This window comes from Arachis ipaensis, chromosome B5 (genome assembly GCF_059453495.1).
Source record: "Arachis ipaensis isolate K30076 ecotype BB chromosome B5, ASM5945349v1, whole genome shotgun sequence".
NCBI lineage: Eukaryota > Viridiplantae > Streptophyta > Magnoliopsida > Fabales > Fabaceae > Arachis > Arachis ipaensis.
The window spans coordinates 21,286,827-21,306,291 of NC_142440.1; the positions used below are offsets into that span (position 1 = coordinate 21,286,827).

At 38.0% G+C, this 19,465-nt stretch overlaps 1 protein-coding gene and 1 non-coding gene across 4 annotated transcripts; one reads left to right on the top strand and one right to left on the bottom strand.

Annotated features, from left to right (window-relative positions):
* Positions 1-1,958: 1,958 nt before the first annotated feature.
* LOC107641750 (gibberellin 2-beta-dioxygenase 8-like) lies at positions 1,959-5,313 on the top strand. Of its 3 annotated transcripts, XM_088488440.1 has the most exons (4): positions 1,959-2,071; positions 3,304-3,434; positions 3,997-4,452; positions 4,586-5,313. In XM_088488440.1, exons 3-4 carry the CDS (start codon positions 4,007-4,009, stop codon positions 5,166-5,168), a joined length of 1,029 nt encoding a protein of 342 aa, XP_088344566.1. In that variant the 5' UTR covers positions 1,959-2,071; positions 3,304-3,434; positions 3,997-4,006; the 3' UTR covers positions 5,169-5,313. The 3 variants fall into 3 exon arrangements, with proteins under 3 accessions (XP_088344566.1, XP_016200705.1, XP_016200706.1); XM_016345219.3 differs by lacking the exon at positions 3,304-3,434 and having other exon boundaries at positions 2,008-2,071; XM_016345220.3 differs by lacking the exon at positions 1,959-2,071 and having other exon boundaries at positions 2,561-3,434.
* A 7,112-nt stretch (positions 5,314-12,425) lies between these two features.
* LOC148563563 (small nucleolar RNA R71) lies at positions 12,426-12,529 on the bottom strand. Its single transcript, XR_015885472.1, has one exon. It is a non-coding gene; the product is annotated as a small nucleolar RNA R71 (small nucleolar RNA).
* Positions 12,530-19,465: the final 6,936 nt, after the last annotated feature.

A 19,465-nucleotide genomic window follows, 5' to 3' on the forward strand; every position in this document is an offset into this window, starting at 1 on the left:
ATAAATATATGTGTATTTTAATTTATTTTCAATGTATATTTATATTTCAATATATATTTTATACTGATGACTGATTTTAGTAGCTAATTTTAGTATACACGTAGTATAACTCAAATAAGAGAAATGCTATTTTAATAAGGGGAGGGCCAGAAACCACACCCCCCAAAAAAAAATTAAAATAGCTTCCATTGTGATCTTCTAATTTCCACATATTTTCCTTTTTCTTTATTTATTTATTTCGTGTTTATATTGCATGCTACATGCATGCATATCTGGTGCGTCCACCGACCCTGCCCCCCTTACCACTGATTAATGATCGCATACATATCATGGATGTACCATATAGATAGAATTCCCTGTATAGTGTGCCTCCTCTTTATTGGAAATATCAGCTTAATTATATATGCACCACTATTATTCTTCTCTCTTAGCTTTTATTAATTTGCTACTCCACTAATACTACTAATTATTGATTGCATGGTGATAAATATATCTTGTCTACATTTCTAATGAGATTATGTATATATGGAGATAAGTTATGTGTGAATGACAACAGATGCCATGGCATGCCAATCGCAAACGCTAGGAAGACGCTCGAATTAAGTGTACCCTGCCTACCTAGCTAGCTAGCTCACTCAAATTAAATATCGTTCATTCATTATATTTTAGGCTTAGGCATTATGCTTGCAAGCTATTTGTTGTTACATACATACAAATCGTTTTTAATTTATGTTGATGGGAGCTGGGGCCAAATACTGTTATAATTATTATTCCCAAGAAAACGTGGTAAGCAGGGTGGATCGCAGGCATAATATATAATTACTTCGCGATGAAGCGAGCCACGTTAGCGCATCAACGTATGCATAATTTGCAGAGTGGTGATGGAATTGGGCATGCAATATGTTTGATTATTAAGTTATATTTGATATTTTGAGATGGATCCTGGCAGTGAAGTCGTGGTTCTAGAATTGGTAATGAAAACTGAAAAGCAACGCACATGGCATTGCCCCAAATGTTGACGTGCATGTGACCCAAGATGGAGCCACGTTTGGGTGCCGACATGGACTCCCTCATTTCCCTATGGCCCCGCTGCGTTTTCCACACCCTTTCACATGCCCTCTATTTTTCACTTCCTCAATATTGCCTCCCCATTTTTATCAATCTATTCTTCCTCTGCTAATTAATTAAAGTATTAAACCAATCACTTTCTCCTCTACACCATACATCAAATTTGTACTTACCTCTATTTTCATTTGACCCATATATTTATCTTTTATGCAAAAAAAAAAAAAATTACTATCACAGTAGAATTTCATCACAGTCAAATTATCATTTTATATTAATCACCATGAACTTTTCTATTATTAGGTCATGATGAACTCCTAGTGTCTTCCTGAATACTATTATAATTAAGAGATTTTTCTAAAAAAAAAATATTTTCCTTAATTATTGTATAAGTTTTTAACTAAATATAGGTGCTTATCATTGTATCGAATAATTCTCTTTTTTTAAGCAAATCATTCTTGAGTTTTCTATCTGATCACTATACAATGAAAAAGACATTCATGATTGGTTTAATTATTATAAGGAATTGACAAATGCTGCTGATTTTCCAAAAAGTAAAACTTACTGGAGACGAAAAAATAAATTTCTTATTTGTGTCTAATCAATGAATCAATCCTTGAATAATATATAGAGCAATCATTGGATACTTTTGAGACTGAGGTAAAATAAATTGACTGGTATGTATTTTGGATTTATTTGTAGAGTAAAACAAGTAAAAATTATTGAAAAAAATTAAAGAAGTAAAACCAAAGGCGAATACTATACTAGATATATTTTGTCTGATACAGCATGAGCCGCGTGGTCTTCTCCTTAGCATAAAATTTCAATCATCTAAAATCTAAATGTCCTTTCTGCAGTATCATGCATTCAAAATTATTTACGGTATTTCTGCCTATAAATCATTAGCTATGGTACATATATAGCACCCCAACTTGAAATATGTTCAAACGTATAACTACCTACTATATACTCTTCTCTTCTCTTCTCTAAGTGCGTTTTCTAGCAGGTTAGTCATATATATGAAAATTTATAGTCTCTGGATATTGTGTGCTTATTTAATCAGTTTAATTCTTTCCCTAACGTATTTGCTAGTGTTAATGTCTATTTTAAGTTATTATAACAATAGCTGAATTATTATTCTAAGCATCATGCACGTAAAATACTTTCTCTTTCTGCTTGTGTCACTCCGCAAGAATTCATGGTAAGCTGAAGATTGTTGTTAAACTAACAATGGATTTGTGTGCAGTGTTGTTAGTATCCATGCATATAATATAAGATAGAAATTTACGTACACATGTATTTATATCAAGTTGATATCTAAAAATAGTTAAATAATAATTTAACTAAATATATTAAATTATTTTATAATTTTTAATTATCAATTTTATTTAAAAATAACTCTAATTGTCTACAATAATATAATATAATAAGACTACAGCTTGAATACTGTTTGCTGAACCAGTATTACTGTAGCATCGATCTGGTAATGTCTTAAAAGTAAATTCTTCAACTTGCACTTATAATATGACTCTTAAACTCACTCAAAAGTCAACAGATCAAGTCACTAGGTTTGAATATTTGACCATTAATTCTAACTAGAAAAATGTGACCATGTGATTGTGTCAACTCATGGTCTGGAATTTTAATTATACATATAGTTTTATATAAATTCTGTTAGCCACATAAACATACATGTGGAATATGAGTAGCAATAGCTGCTGGTAATTGATCATTATTATGTGTGCAGTGTGCACATACATTCATGTGATGATGACTTTATTCCTAGTGTAAAATGAAGAATATAGCTTAGCTAGTTTATTATGTTCTTCAATTTGACTAATTAAGCTTTCTGCTATATTTTAATATATGCATGTCAGTATAACAAAAGTAGTGGCGGTGTAAATAAATACAGTGGTTCCCTGCTGTGTTATATGGAGTACTTGCATAAATGTTTTCAAGATGAGCGGATAAGATGGCTAGTATCTAGGCACACTAGACAGAAAAATCCGAATCCATCCAGCCACTATTTATTTGACCCTATATAGAAATTAAATGCAGCTTTGTTATTATTGTTACCGTGCCTTGTGGAAATTCTTTTCCTTGTAAACTTTTACCTAGGTGGAGACGCAACTCTATCTATATTTATTCCTAGATATATACGTATTTTGCACCATAGATATTACATATTGCTAGCCAGCACACAAACATAAACGTCCGTAATTATTTGTATCTTTCTAGTTACGTTGTGGAATTGAAATTCATACCCAAAAAAAAAAGCCAGCAAATAAACACGGTTCGGAGACCACCAAGTTACCGAGGGCCCTAATCATCCACTGTAGTCTTCAACCCAAGATTTAAACAACTATATGGTACCTATTTCCCTCTATCTTTTGTTTATATAATATTATTAAAATTATGGCACTGTTACTGTACTTAGTAACTTGTAGAATTTGTTTTCTGCTGGTGCACTGTGACTTCTTGAAAGTTAAATATAGCAGGAAGCTAAGCAAGCTAGTGATGAGAAGTTTAACTCATGGAAAAGTAATGATGATCGTATGATTTTTGGAGAATAATCTATCAAAGTTAAAGGAATCGGATGTTATTTTGTCACCAGAAGTCGTAGTTGGAATTAAAAATTAAACATATATACTATATAGTGTGAAAGAAAAAAAGAATTAAAAAAGGCGAGCAGCATCTCTGATCACTCGTTTAATTTTTCTGAACAAAAAGACATGCAAACTACCTTTGTCTCCAAAGCCTAAAGCGTTTTCATCAAAGACGAAATAAAAAGAAACCAAAAAGCCGATTTGTCCGTATATATATCTCTCTGTTATTTCAATTCTTCAAAGAAATTCTTTTTCCCTTTCTTTAATTTGAACATATAAACATAACATTCCCTCTCCCCCATTCATCACCTTTCTCTAAGTGCAGCAAACTATATATGGCATCCATTTGGGACCCACCGTTCATGGAGGCATACAAGAACTTGTTGGAGAAGAAAGAAGATATGAGGAATAATAATGAGGTGGTGGTGGTTGAGGAATGCGAGCTTCCGGTGATAGATCTGAGCCTCTTAGAAGCGAGTGAGGAGGTGGCGAGGGAAGAGTGCAAGTCACAGATAGCTAGGGCTTCTGAGGAGTGGGGCTTCTTCCAGGTTGTGAAGCACGGCATCTCCGGCGACATACTGAAAAGGCTGAGGTGGCAGCAGGAGAAGGCCTTCAAGGAACCCTTCGATGTGAAGGCCAAAGAGGACAACTTCTCCGCCGGTGCCTACCGCTGGGGATCCCCTACTGCCACTTGCATCAAACAGTTATCTTGGTCTGAGGCTTTTCATATTCCCTTAACCGATATCATTGGCTCCAATAATATTCCATCCAACACTCTCAGGTATATTAGAATCTATTATTTTTGGCCATCGGTTTTAGCCGTCCTCTCATATTATTCACTTATTAGCTTATTCCATTTCCGCCACATTATTACATGCATGATATATAATTAATTGAATTTGTTATATATGCAGGTCGACAATGGAACAGTTTGCAAGCAGAGTGTCGAGGCTAGCAGACAGAATAGCAGAAATACTGGCGGAGAAAATGGGTGACAAGTCAAGCTTCATGAAGGAGAATTGCTTGCCAGACACTTGTTATCTGAGACTGAACCGATATCCAGCGTGCCCAGTGAGGTGTGGTCACGAGATTAATGGACTGATAACGCACACTGACAGTGACTTCCTGACCATACTATACCAAGATCATGAGGTGGGAGGGTTGCAGTTGGTGAAAGATGGAAAGTGGATAGCAGTGAAACCCAACCCTGAAGCTCTTATTGTCAACATCGGAGACTTATTCCAGGCATACAGCAATGGGCTATACAAGAGCGTGCAGCATCGGGTTGTGGCGAATCCCACATCGGAGAGATTCTCCACTGCGTATTTCTTTTGCCCTTCCAATGATACTGTTATAGACAGCTGCAGGAAGCCCTCTCTTTACCGCAAATTCAACTTTCGTGAGTACAGACAACAAGTTCGAGATGATGTTCGCACCCTTGGCTCCAAAATAGGCTTGCCAAGGTTTCTTGTCACTCATCATTATCATCAACCATAATTAATACATTTATTCATTTATTATATATTTCTGTGCCTGTGCCTGGATTGGAAGAATGAAGGACTTATATCGATTTATTGAACGAGCTAAGTTTTATCTAGCTGTGGTCTATAGAAATATATGTTATGTCAGTAGTTGATTCATATACTTAGACATAGCTGCTGGTTTCATCCTGCATGTTTTATGCTGTCTCATTTTGTCTGCTGTTATGCCATAATACAAGCTGCAAGGCCTAGTTTCTACTATATATTATTATAAAAGGAAACAGATCAGAGATAGAGAGGGGGCAGATAAATCAGAATATATATGACAGTCTCTTTTTGTTTACATGTCACTAGAAGAGAAGCAATTGTTAATCACATATTATTTCATATATGTCTCCTATCATCCTTCTTTTAGTTTATATATTAAATAAATTAAAGAAAAAATATAGGACCAACAATTATCTGTCAACTTATTACTAACAATAATTAATTATTATATTTTAGACACATATATAAAGAGAAACATCCAAAAAATATATTTATAAAGATACTTTTATGAAATACAGCCATAAAAAAGATATTTTTATTAGACACATTCACAAAGACACTTCCATTAAATACAATTATAAATAAGAGTAGGCAGAAGTTGGCAGAAATACTATTAGTAACGTAGCGGGATTGTAAATTAAAACAGTATGTATACAACTATACATAACCATTAATCAACGAGGATAAAATGCACTTAAGAGTTTTTAAGTAATAGTAATGGTAGGAAGTGAAATTTGTTTTAATAAATATCAATTAGAGATATAATTATTTATGTATTTATTTTTATTAGTTTAAATTTAAAAAAAAAATAATTTTATGATACAATTAACTTTTTAAGAATTATTTTATAATTTTAAATTTTATATCCTAAATCATACATTCCTAAATAAATTCTAAATTTAAATCCTAAAATAAAGTTAGATAATGCGGAGTAAAAGGGAGTGGGTTAGAAAGAAAATTCAAGGCCCAAGGGGAGTAAAAGAAGGAGAACAGGACTAAAAGAAAAGAAAAAAGATTAATGTAGCCCAATTGGAAATACTAAATTTCTTGAGAAAAGAAGTGCCGGCTCGAGTTATAACGATATGAATGTCTCACAACTGATTCGTCATTTTTTGCTTAGCGTGGATATGTGCTTGATAATAGCCCAGCATAAGGTTTTAAAATAATCAAAAATATTATTTATACACTAAAATCAATTATCAAATACATATTTTTTTTTTCCAAAAGTCACTGTTATTTATTAATTATAAAAAAAATAACAAGTGTCATCCAACTAAGGATTGAAAACAGAAATGGGAATCTCCCAAAAGCCACTAAACAGGCGAAGACTAGGAAATTAATAAGATAGAAAAGAATCATTCATTGCTCAAAACCATTCATCTGCTTGAACCACCTTGAAGTTGTTGAGTTAGTTTCACCGAGTCAGCCACCACAATTGATGCATGTACCATTTCTTTCTCAAAGATAAATCGGTTTCTTGCTTTTCAACAATTTCAACAGAGAATTGCTATTAAGGAAAGCTTTCTCCACTCTTCGACATCAGCCACTAAAGTGGAGCAAGCTCTCTCCCACCAGTTGAAGAAGGAACTCGGGTCATGTCTCCATATTTGGTTCTCGATGCCGCTATTTGTCCAAACTGCAGCTGAAAGTGGGCACCGAATCAAGCTATGGAGCATTGATTCTTCATCAGCGAAGCATCTCGGGCACACGCTTGACGTCACTGGGAAGCGGGAGTGTAGCAATTGCAAAACAGGAATCTTCTCATGCAAGCACTTTTAGAAAAAGATTTTGATTTTATGAGGTATCCTCATCTCCCATAACTTTCCCCAAATTCGGCGTTGATGCATGTAATGTGGCCCCTGAGAAATTGGAGCATGGTAGAAAGCATAAGCTATCTTGTAGTCCGAAGTTACTTCATAGCTACCATATTTGTTACACAGCCATATAATACTATCATCTTCATCTGTTGGTTCAATTGACAGGATGCGGGAGCTAACGCCATCTGGAAAAGCTTCTGTTATCAGTGCATGGTTCCAGCTTCGGTCAGCCTTCAATAAGTCCTTAACATAAAACAGGGTATGTGATAGAAGATTTGAGGCTGTAGACATAGGAACATTGAACGGGTGCGGCGGTGGAAGCCATGGATCCTGAAAAATTCGGATATTTCTGCCCGAACCAACTCTCCAAACTAGGCCTTTCTCGATCACTTTACGGCCTTCCAGAATACTTCTCCAACCCCAAGAAGGTACGTTGCCTATCTCAGCATTCATAATGTTACTATAGTGGAAATACTTGCCTCTGAGTATCTAGGATAGAGTAGAATTAGACTGTTTAACGATTCACCAACATTGTTTACCTAGCAATGCCAAGTTTTGAGCTCGTAGGTCCTTTATCCCTAATCCCCATTCCTTCTTAGCTCTTGTCATGGTATCCCATTTGATCCATGCCATTTTTCGTTTGTCACAGTGCTGTCCCCACCAAAACTGGGAGAGAATGATGTGAATTTCATTTAGTAGCGTGTCCGGTAGCCGAAAACATGATAGGGTGTATATAGGTATAGCTTCACCCACTGCTTTGATCAGAACCTGCCTGCCACCCGAGGAAAGCAAACTTTGTTTCCAGCTACGCACTTTCTTACGAACTTTATCTTTGATTGCTCCAAATGTCTCTTTTTTGGAACGCCGAACAACTGAAGGGAGCCCGAAGATACTTATCTTGGGCTCCGATGTGGTTGATACTGAGGGCTCCTGCAATTTTCAGTCTCATATGTTGATGTTTTGACTAAAGAATATAGCTGACTTCCTCAAATTAACCGTCTGACCACTAAAACTTTCATAATTTGCCAAAAGGTCCATAATGCTTTGACTAGTTTCAGTTGAGCCCCTGCAGAAAAGGATCAAGTCATCTGTGAATCAAGAGGTGATTAATAGCCAGACATTGTCGATTAACCTGAATCCCTTCAATGAGTCTGTTTTGCTCTGCCTTGTGTAGCATAAAGGATAAACCTTCAACACAGAATAAAAAAAGATAGGGAGATAGGGGATCACCTTGACGTATACCCCTATTTGGTCTAAAAAAACTAAACGGTTGACCTTCCACAATAACAGAGTAAGAAACAGTAGTCACCAATTCCTTGGTCCAGTTAATCCACTTGAACCGAAACCCAATTTCTCAATAATATACCACAGGAAGTGCCATTCAACTCTATCATACGCTTTACTCATGTCAAGCTTTATAGCCATTTCAAACTCAGAGCCTCTCTTCTTGCATTTCAAATAGTGCATACATTCATGAGCAATAAGAATGTTGTCAGAAATGAGGCGCCCTTTAAGGAAGGCACTTTGATTCGCACTAATAATCTTATTCATTATTCCTTGTAATCTATGCACCATAATTTTTGAAATTATCTTATAAATAACTGAAGACAGGCTAATAGGTCTTACTTGAGTCATGTTATTTGTGTCTGGGATCTTTTGTATGAGACAAATCTGGGTGTGATTGAAGTTCCTGAGCATGTGGCCACTATGAAAGAAACTCCGAATTGCTGTAAACACATCTCCATCAACAATTTCCCAAAAAAATTGAAAGAATTTTGCTGTGAATCCATCTTCCCGTAGGGCACTTTGAGCATGCACGCTGAATGTAACTCTCTTCACCTCTTCCACAGACACCGGTCTTTGCAGCCTTCGGTTCATGTTAGCTGTAACCTTAGGCTCCAGCTCCTCTAGGAATTGGTTGGGATTGGCATGACAAGTAGAGGAGAATATATCACAAAAGTACTTCTCAGCCACTTTAGCAATCTCTTTTGGACAAGAAGCTACCTCATTATTGCTACCCACTAGTCTCCAATTCTATTCTTTCTCACTCTAGACTGGAATTTTTATGGAAAAATTTTGTATTTTGATCCCCTTCTCTCAACCATTTACTCCTTGATTTTTTCCTCTAGTAACGCTCCTCTTTAAGATAGGCCCTTTCCAGTTTTTCCTCTAATCTAGTAATTTCTTCTCCTCCATGAACACCGGAAGCTCTCTTCTCGTCAAGGGCTGCTTGGAGCTCTTCAATCTCCTTCTTCGAGTTGGTTTTATTGTGAATTTGCCAATGAACCAGCCTATGTTGACATTCTTTAAGTTTCTGAGTCAATGAAAACATAGCTAATCCCACAACTTCCATCCTCCAAACCTCACTCACAATCCGCTTAACTTCCACTTCTTCACACCATTGTTCCTGAAATTTAAATCTCTTTTTAGTTCTCCATGTTTACGGATTAGTATCCAAGAGTATGGGTGCATGGTCTGATCCAGATTTCGAAAGCCTCAGAACCACTGTTGTCTCATAGAGTGTCTTCCAGTGTAATCCAACTAGGACTCGATCCAACCTCTCCTTAACCAAATCAGCCCCTTGTCTTTTATTCAACCAAGTGAAAGGCTAGCCAATCATTCCAATATCCACCAGTTCATTATCATCAAGAAAATTATTGAACTCTGAGATAGTTGTGACTGATTTTAACCCACCACCATCTTTTTCAGATTGAGACGTAATGGCAGTAAAATCTCCCATAACTGCCACTTTACTTTGAAACTGCTGGATTGTTGCTGAAATATCTGCGAACTAAGATGCTCTATTACTGTCTGAACAACTTAGATGCACACCCAGAACCCCCACACCTCCTTTCTACTCAGATCATTCAATGAGGCAGTAATGAAAAACTCATTAGCACTGAGAACACGAACATCAACGCAATCTGATGCGTAAGCATCTTTTCTGTCTTTTCCTAGTGAATTTGCATTTGAATTGCTAAGTTTAATCAATATTTAATATATTTTAGCCACTATGAATGCTACTTTGAGTTGTGTGCAATTCTGTTTATTTCAGATAGCGTTTTGGACGAATTTGCCAGAGTTAGTGTGAAGAAACGAAGCTATAGTAGAATAAAGACTTGAAGCCAAACTTGGACTCCCCAAGTTTGGCGCCAGGAAGCACCACAATGCCCATTGTCTTCGGTTTCACGTTTGGCGCCACACTCATTGCACTCAAGGGGGAGCACGCATAAAACTTGAACCCAAACTTGAGTTTACTCAAGTTTTGCGTTGGCAATGAATTTTCAAGGAATGCATGCGGGCTCTTTAATGCCAAACTTGAGATTACTCAAGTTTGGCGCCAACTCAAGGAACATCAAGGGAATCCACGCTGCCACCTCCACGCCAAACTTGAGTTCACTCAAGTTTGGCGCCAACACAACCAAGGAATGCTCGGCCCACTCCACGCCAAACTTGGATCCTTCCAAGTTTGGCGCCACATCTAGTAACAATGGTGGTCCCCAATTCGTTCTACACAAGGCTTGCACGAATTATTCAATTATTCAGATTAAATTTTATTCTATTTAAAATTAGAAAAAGATATTATTTTAGTTTTAGAAAATATATTTTACATTAATTAGGATTAGATATAAAAGGAAAAAGAATCAGCTCTTCGGGCTCTTCTCCTCTCTTCTACCTCATTCCGCAATTTATAGTTTTATAGAATCCTAGTTTTCTCTCTGGACCATGAGCAACTAAACCTCCACTGTTAAGGTTAGGAGCTCTGGCTATTGTATGGATTGATACTATTATTTTTCTATTTTAATTCATGAACTAATTTCTATTTCAAGAATTGTTTTCGTTCTTTATTTTATGAATTTGGGTGGAACGGAAGTATGAACCTTGTTCTAATTGAGTTCTTGTATAACTTGGAAAAGCTCTTTACTTGAACAATAGCTGGAAAAGCTCTTTACTTGAACAACAGCTTGAAAACAATTTCTCCTGAATTTCTAATTATCTGGACATAACATGATACGTGACATATAATCCTCTTATATTTGGATAATTAGGGTTTTTGTGGCATATAACTAGAATTGAACTTCACCCTCTAATAAGAATTAAGTGACAAAGGAATTGGCAGTTGATGAAGGTTAGAGGAGACTAAAAAGGTCTAAGGAATTAGGGTTTAGTCACATATAATTTGCCATGAATTGAATCTTGCATGATTAAAATAGTTAGTAAAAAAGTCAATCCAAAAGATAGATATCTCTGAAGGCTTAACTGTTTCTCCATATATATTTCACAATTTGTTTACTGCTTGCTTTTCTGATTCTTTGAATTACTGTTTAATGCAATTGAAACCCAAACACTACTTCCTGTTTGTCTGACTAAGTAAATCACTTGACCATTGTTGCTTGATCCATCAATCATCGTGGGATCGACCCTCATTCACCTGAGGTACTACTTGGTACGACCCGGTGCACTTGCCGGTTAGTTTTTGGGTTATAAATTCCGCACCAAATTTTTGGCGCCGTTGCCGGGGATTGACTGTGATTAACAACTATTAGTTATTTGATTACTTAGATTAGGCATTTTAGTTTTAATTTTATTTAATTTATGCTTTATTATTTTCGAAAATTAGTACTAGTATTTTTCCTTAATTTCTAAAATTAAGTTTGGTGTTACTTTGTTGATTTTATTTTAATTTTCTTGTTTAATCTACCTATTAATTTTCGAAATTTTCAGTCTAAATTCAGTCATCATTTTCGAATTTTTTTCTGCTTTAATTAGTAAGGATTTTATTTTATTTCTTCACATAGGTTACCTCACTGGGAATTCTCTACACTATGACGTAGAGAATCCTATTTGTTCTTGTCTTTTGTTTGTTTATGAGTAGGAACAAGGACAAGGAACCTCTTTTAGAGTTTGATCTTGAACCTGAAAAGACTTTGAGGTGGCGTCTGCAACAAGGAAGACTTTACAAGGCTACAGAGTCCACTATGGATCATAATCATGATGTGAATGCCAATATGGCAAATCTGAATGAGAATGAGCAGCCTAGAAAAGTGCTTGGCTCTTACACGGCTCCCAATGCAGATCTTTATGGAAAAAGTATTGTGGTACCTCCTATAGCTGCAAACAATTTTGAACTGAGGCCTCAGCTTGTCACTCTTGTGCAACAAAATTGCCAGTATCATGGACTTCCTTATGAAGACCTAAATCAATTTATCTTTGATTTCCTGCAGATTTGTGATACTGTGAAGAACAATGGAGTGAATCCTGAGGTATACAAACTCATGCTCTTTCCATTTTCTGTGAGGGATAGAGCAAAGCTTTGGTTAGATTTTCAACCCAAGCAGAGCCTGGATACTTGGGACAAGGTGGTCACTGGATTTCTAACTAGATTTTTCCCACCACAAAAGCTAACTAAGCTGAGGGTGGAGGTTCAGACTTTTAGACAGAAAGATGGTGAGACCCTTTATGAAGCTTGGGAGAGATTCAAGCTACTGACTAGGCAATGCCCTCCAGACATGTTCTCTAAGTGGACTTAGCTGGATATCTTTTATGAGGGCTTAGGTGAAATGTCTAAGATGTGTTTAGATAATTCTGCAGGTGGTTCATTGCACATGAAGAAGACACCAGAGGAGACTGCTGAGCTTATTGAGTTGGTTGCTAACAACCAATATTTGTACGCATCTAACAGGAATCCTATGAGCTCTGGGACTCCTCAGAAGAAAAGCGTTATAGAGGTGGAAGCTTTTGATGCTCTTCTTGCTCAGAACAAAATTTTGTCTCAGCAGACGAACCTGATTACCCAACAGTTTAATAGAATGCAAGTTTCGGCTGTCAACACTCAGAATGCACCTCAAGAGGTCCCTTATGACATGACAGGTAAATCTATGCAAAATGAGAATTATAATTATGCTCAATCTTCTTCTAAACAGGTCAATTACATGGGGAGTGCTCCTAAAAACCCCAATAATGATCCATACTCTAAGACCTATAATTAGGGGTGGAGGAATCACTCAAATTTTGGGTGGAGAGATCAACCTCAGAGACCACAAAATTTTCACAACAATTCTCAGGGCGGTTTCCAACAGAATAATCATAATATCTGGCAATTTCAGTCTCATCAACAACAACCATCTCAGCAGGCAACTTCTCAGCCTCAACAGAACACTAATTTGGAAACACTACTGAATAGTTTTATGCAGGAAACTAGAGCTTCTATCAGAAATTTGGAGGTACAAATGGGCCAATTGAGCAAGCAAATAGCTGAGAGGTCTTCAAGTACATTTCCTGGTGATACAGTAGTGAACCCAAGAGAAGAATGCAAGACTATTCAATTGAGAAGTGGTAAGGTAACTGGCTTTGAAACCAAGGTCAATGAGCAACTAGTTGAAAAAGAAGCTATAGAAGAGAAGAAGAAAGCAGTGGAGCACGCCCCTTGAAAGCGTGCAGACAACCCATTTCCAGACTCTCTTGACACTCATCCTACATTGCCAAAGGCTCCTGAGTATAAGTCTAAAATGTCATATCCTCAGAGGCTTTAGAAGGCTTCCAAGGACAAGCAATTTTCTTGATTTTTAGAAGTCTTCAAGAAGTTACAGATCAACATTCCTTTTGCAGAGGCTCTTGTGCAAATGCCTCTCTATGCTAAATTCATGAAAGAATTATTAACTAACAAGAGGAATTGGAAGGAACAAGAGACAATAATTTTAACTAAGGAATGCAGTACTATTATTCAATATAACCTTCCTGAGAAGATGCAAGATCCAGGGAGCTTTGTAACTCCTTGCACCATTAAAGATGTCACTATTTAGAGAGCTTTGTGTGATCTTGGAGCTAGCATCAATCTCATGCTACTTTCAATGATGAAAAAGCTCCAAATTGAGGAGGTAAAACCCACTCGTATTTCTCTTCAACTTGCTGATCTTTCTATTAAATTTCATGTGGGTGATATTGAGGATTTACTTGTGAAAGTAGGGCCATTTATTTTTCCTGCTGATTTTATTATATTGGATATGGAAGAGAATGCGAAGTCCTCTATTATTCTTAGTAGACCCTTTTTAGCTACAGGTAGAGCTTTGATTGATGTACAAAAGGGTGAATTAACCCTGAGGGTGAATGAAAAACAGGTGGTCCTTAATGTATTTGAGGCCCTCAAACACCCTAATGATTCTGAAGGGTGTATGAGAGTTGATGTTGTTGAACCACTTATTCAAGAGGTACTGGAAACTGAGGTACTTGATGATATTTTGGATCCTTTTTCTGAATATGAATTAGTTGAAATTGATGATTCACTATCCCAGAAAGAATTGGGGAGCACGCCTAAGGAAGAGAAGGAAATTCCCAAGCTTAAGCTAAAACCTTTGCCTCCTTCTCTGAAATATGTGTTCTTGGATGAAAATGATTCATATCCAGTGATTATCAGTTCTTCCTTGAAGCCTGGAGAGGAAGAGGCGCTTATTACAGTGCTCAGGAGCCATAAAATAGCTCTTGGGTAGACCATTAGTGATTTAAAGGGGATTAGTCCAACCAAGTGTATGCACAAGATCCTTCTTGAAGATGATGCTAAACTGGTTGTACAACCACAGAGGAGACTCAATCCAACTTTGAAAGAGGTGGTCCAAAAAGAGGTAATGAAACTATGGGAAATCGGCATTGTATACCCTATTTCTGACAGCCCTTGGGTAATATTTGTGCAGGTAGTTCCCAAGAAAGGAGGGATGACAGTGATCAAAAATGAAAAGAATAAGCTTATTCCTACAAGAACCGTCACAAGATGGAGAATATGCATAGACTACAGGAGGCTCAACACTGCTACAAGGAAGGATCACTTCCCCTTTTCTTTCATTGATCAGATGTTTGAGAGGTTAGCTGGTCATGCTTTTTATTGTTTTCTAGATGGATATTCTGGATATAATCAAATTACAGTGGATCCTCAAGATCAAGAGAAGACAGTATATTCACATGCCCTTTTGGAGTATTTTGCTTACAGGAGAAGGCCATTTGGACTTTGTAATGCTCCAACAACTTTTCAGAGGTGTATGCTCTCAATTTTTTCTGATATGGTTGAAAAGTTCATTGAGGTATTTATGGATGATTTTTCTGTCTTTGGTAATTCTTTTGACTCATGCCTTAAGCATTTATCTCTTGTCTTGAAACGGTGTCAAGAATCAAACCTTGTTTTAAATTGGGAAAAATGTCATTTTATGGTTACAGGAGGTATTGTTCTTGGACACCGGATTTTAAGCAAGAGAATTAAGGTTGATAGGGCCAAGCTGGAGGTAATTGAAAAATTACCACCACCATCTAATGTTAAGGCAGTCAGGAGTTTCTTGGGTCATGCAGGATTTTATAGAAGATTTATAAAGGATTTTTCAAAAATTGCTAAACCATTGAGCACCTATTAGTTGTTGATGTTCCTTTTGTATTCGATACTGAGTGCCTGCATGCTTTTGAAACTCTAAAAGCAAACCTTACCTCTGCTCCCATTATAGCTTCTCCTGACTGGGGTTTTCCATTTGAATTTATGTGTGATGCTAGTGATTATGCTATTGGAGCTGTTTTAGGACAGAGGCATGGAAAGCTTATACATGTCCTTTACTATGCTATCCGTATGCTAAATGATGCTCAAAAGAAGTACACAACTACAGAAAAAAAAATTATTAGCTATTGTGTATGCTGATGATAAATTTAGGTCCTATTTAATTGGTTCTAAGGTTATTGTTTATACTGATCATGCTGCTTTGAAGTACCTTCTAACCAAGTAGGACTCTAAACCAAGATTAATCAGATGGGTGCTACTCCTTCAGGAGTTTGATATTGAGATTAAAGACAGAAAAGGGTCAGAAAACCAAGTGGCTGACCACCTTTCCAGAATTGAGCCTGAAGCAGGAGTACAGTCACCCACAGCTGTGGCTGAGACATTTCCGGATGAGCAACTGTTCCTCATTCAGCAGGCTCCATGGTTTGTAGACATTTCAAATTACAAAGCCATGAATTTCATTCCAAAGGAGTACAGTAGACAACAAGTGAAGAAGCTACTAACTGATGCAAAGTACTACTTTTGGGAGGAACCATACCTTTTTAGAAGATGCTCGGATGGTATAATCTGGAGATGTGTTACAGATGAGGAGACACAGCAGATTCTTTGGCACTGTCATGGCTCTGATTATGGAGGCCACTTTGGTAGTGAAACGACATCTACAAAGGTCCTTCAGAGTGGTTTTTACTAGACGACTCTCTTAAGGGATTCAAGAGCATTTGTGAAGAACTGTGATAGATGTGAAAGGGCTAAGAATCTCCCTGCCAACCATGAGATGCCACAGCAGGGGATTCTCGAGGTTGAGTTGTTTGATGTGTGGGGTATTGACTTCATGGGACCTTTCCCACCTTCATGTTCCAACAACTATATTCTGGTGGCAGTTGATTATATGTCCAAGTGGGTGGAAGCTATGGCTCTGCCTACCAATGATGCCAAAGTGGTGATGAGCTTTCTTCAGAGATATATTTTTAGCCGATTTGGTGTCCCAAGGACACTCGTTAGTGATGGTGGAAGCCACTTATGTAACAGACAAGTGGACAGGTTGAGGTTTCTAACAGGGAACTCAAGAGGACTCTAGAGAAGACCGTCAGTGTCTCAAGGAAGGATTGGTCTAGGAAGCTTGATGATGCTCTCTGGGCATACCGGACAACTAACAAGACTCCTATTGGCATGTCTCTTTATCAATTGGTCTATGGTAAAGCCTGTCACTTGCCAGTGAAGCTGGAGCATAAAGCTTACTAGGCAATCAAGTATCTGAACTTTGATGCTTAGGCTGCAAGAATTAAGAGAATGCTTCAGTTGAATGAGCTTGATGAATTCTGATATTTAGCCTATGAGAATGCCAAGCTCTATAAGGAGAGAACTAAGATATGGCATGACAAGAAGATTGCCATCAGTCTTTGAGCCAGGTCAGAGAGTGCTTCTGTTCAATTCAAGGCTCAAACTCTTTCCCGGGAAGCTAAAATTCCGGTGGTCAGGACCGTTTGTGGTTACCAGAGCTTTATCGTATGGTCATGTAGAGATTCAAGAAGAGCATTCTGACAGAAAATTCACAGTTAATGGTCAGAGGTTGAAGCACTATCTTGGAGATGAGATCGATCGCCAAAGGTCCGCTCATCTGCTGAACTAGCAGAACTGACCGTTAAGCTAGTGACGTTAAAGAAGCGCTTGTTAGGAGGCAACCCGATAATTTCGTATCCTTAATTTAATTTCCGTTGCGTGGTTTTATTATTTATTTTATTAGTATTGAGTTTCTACTATTTTTCCTTTGTTTTACATGTGTTTTGATCATGCAGAGAATTTAGAACAGGAACCAGTACACTTAGAAAAATTTTTGCTCACCCTAGAGACATTTCATTTGGATTGGGTGGCGCCAAACTTGGGATTTCCAAGTTTGGTGCCACATAACACGCTTAAAAGAGGAATTGTCTTCTAGAGGTTTAAAGCCAAACTTGGAAAACTTCAAGTTTGGCGTTGAGAACGACGCAATTGGGAGAAAAATGGGAAGAGGTGGCGCCAAACTCCAGCTTTTTCAAGTTTGGTGCCACTGTTGCGTACACAAGGGAAGTGGTCTCTGCCAGGGGGGCGCCAAACTTGGCCCCCCTGCAGTTTGGCGTGAAAAAAATTGAAAGGGTGGCGCCAAACTTGAGCTGTGCCAAGTTTGGCGCCAGGAGAAGTTGTTCAACACGGGGTCTGCGGCGCCAGCCTTTACCTTATTCAAGTTTGGCACCGGTTTGGTTAAATTGGGCTATAATAAAGGAAATCTCAGCAAATCCTTCCCAAAGCCAGTGATCCTCCAACGTTTCCCCCTCCCAACCCCTCTCCTATATAAACCCCTCCCAGTCCCTCCCTTTCACACAACAAACCTTCAACTTGTCTTCCATTCACAAACCACACAGCCCATTCAGCCCCTCCTCTTCCTTTTACACTTTCCTCCTGTATCCATACCCTTCTTCCCCTTTTAAACACAACCCCCATCCCAACCTTCCTAAACCCCCACCTTAGCTACCATCCCAACCCTATTAGACTCCACCCCTCTTTCTTCTTCAACCTTCTTCTATTTTTCTGTTATTTTAAAAAAAAATATTTTAGCACTAATTTATATTTTCTACTGTTTCAATTTCTGCTCTTCTTTCATCTTTCCCTTTGTATTTCTTTATTTTGCTCAAGGACGAGCAACCGTTTTAAGTTTGGTGTTGTCGTTTTGCTGGTTTTATTCTGTTATTTCCATGGCACCAAAGACCACCAAACCTTCCAAGAAGAGAAAAGGAAAGGAACCGGCCATTGGTTCTCATGATGCACGATGCTTCTGCTCTAAATTACACGAAGAGCATTTTTATGAGGTTACTATCAAGAGGCCGGTTCTGCCGGAAGTGCTATTTAATCTCCAACCAGATGAATATCTAGAAATTCAATACCAAAAATTTAGAGAAGAGAATGGAAATTCTTGTGCAATCCGTACACACAAGTGGGACAGTTGATGATTCAAGAATTTTACAGAATATGTGGATCACTTATAAAGATGTTTCTGGAGTCAATGAGAGGAACCATAGAAGCTTTGTAAGGGGAAGAGTCATTGATTTTAGTCCAGAGATTATCCGGCAGACCCTCCAATTACCTTAGAATATGCCCTCACTTCGATCATACAGCGACAGGGTAAATAGAGACCAACAGCTGGAGGAAGTACTCGCTGATATTTGCATCCCAGATGCCCAGTGGAAATTGGGGGAAGCGGGGTGACCGTGCCATCTTAAGAGCAGTTACTTGACTCCTCTAGCTAGAGGATGGCTCCACTTTATTTGCCGATCTATCATACCCACAAGCAACCGATCCGAATGCACTGTGGACCGAGCCATTTTGATTCACTGCATTATGAGAGGAGACCCAGTGGACGTGGAGTACGTCATTGCCCAGCAGATCTATCATGTCGCCACTAGCACCATTCCAAATGCTAGGTTGGGCTTTTCACATCTCATCTACCGCCTCTATGAGGCTGCCAGGGTCAAGATAGAGAACGATTTCCCTATTCCAGGTGAGAGACCGATCACAAAGAATACTATAAAACTGGTTAGGGAATATCAGAGACTCCCCAGAATTGAATAGGCTGAAGAAGAAGCTCAAGAAGCGAAACCACTGCCTCAGGGACACTACTTTCCCCCTCAAGAATACTGGCAGTAGCTCGCATCTTCCATGGAGCAGATGAGGATCACGTAGGATAGCCGTTGGCAGCAGTACACTGCATCTGTGGAAGAGATGAGAGTGATACAGGACAGCCGTTGGGAGAATCTCTGTATCACTCTTGATGAGATGAGAGCTGCTCAGGACTTTCAGCGGCAGGAGATTTCTCAGCTGAGACAGGATTACAGCCTCCTGAGAGGACCGCATGGAGCATAGCCTGAGGAGAGAGATCCCCACCAG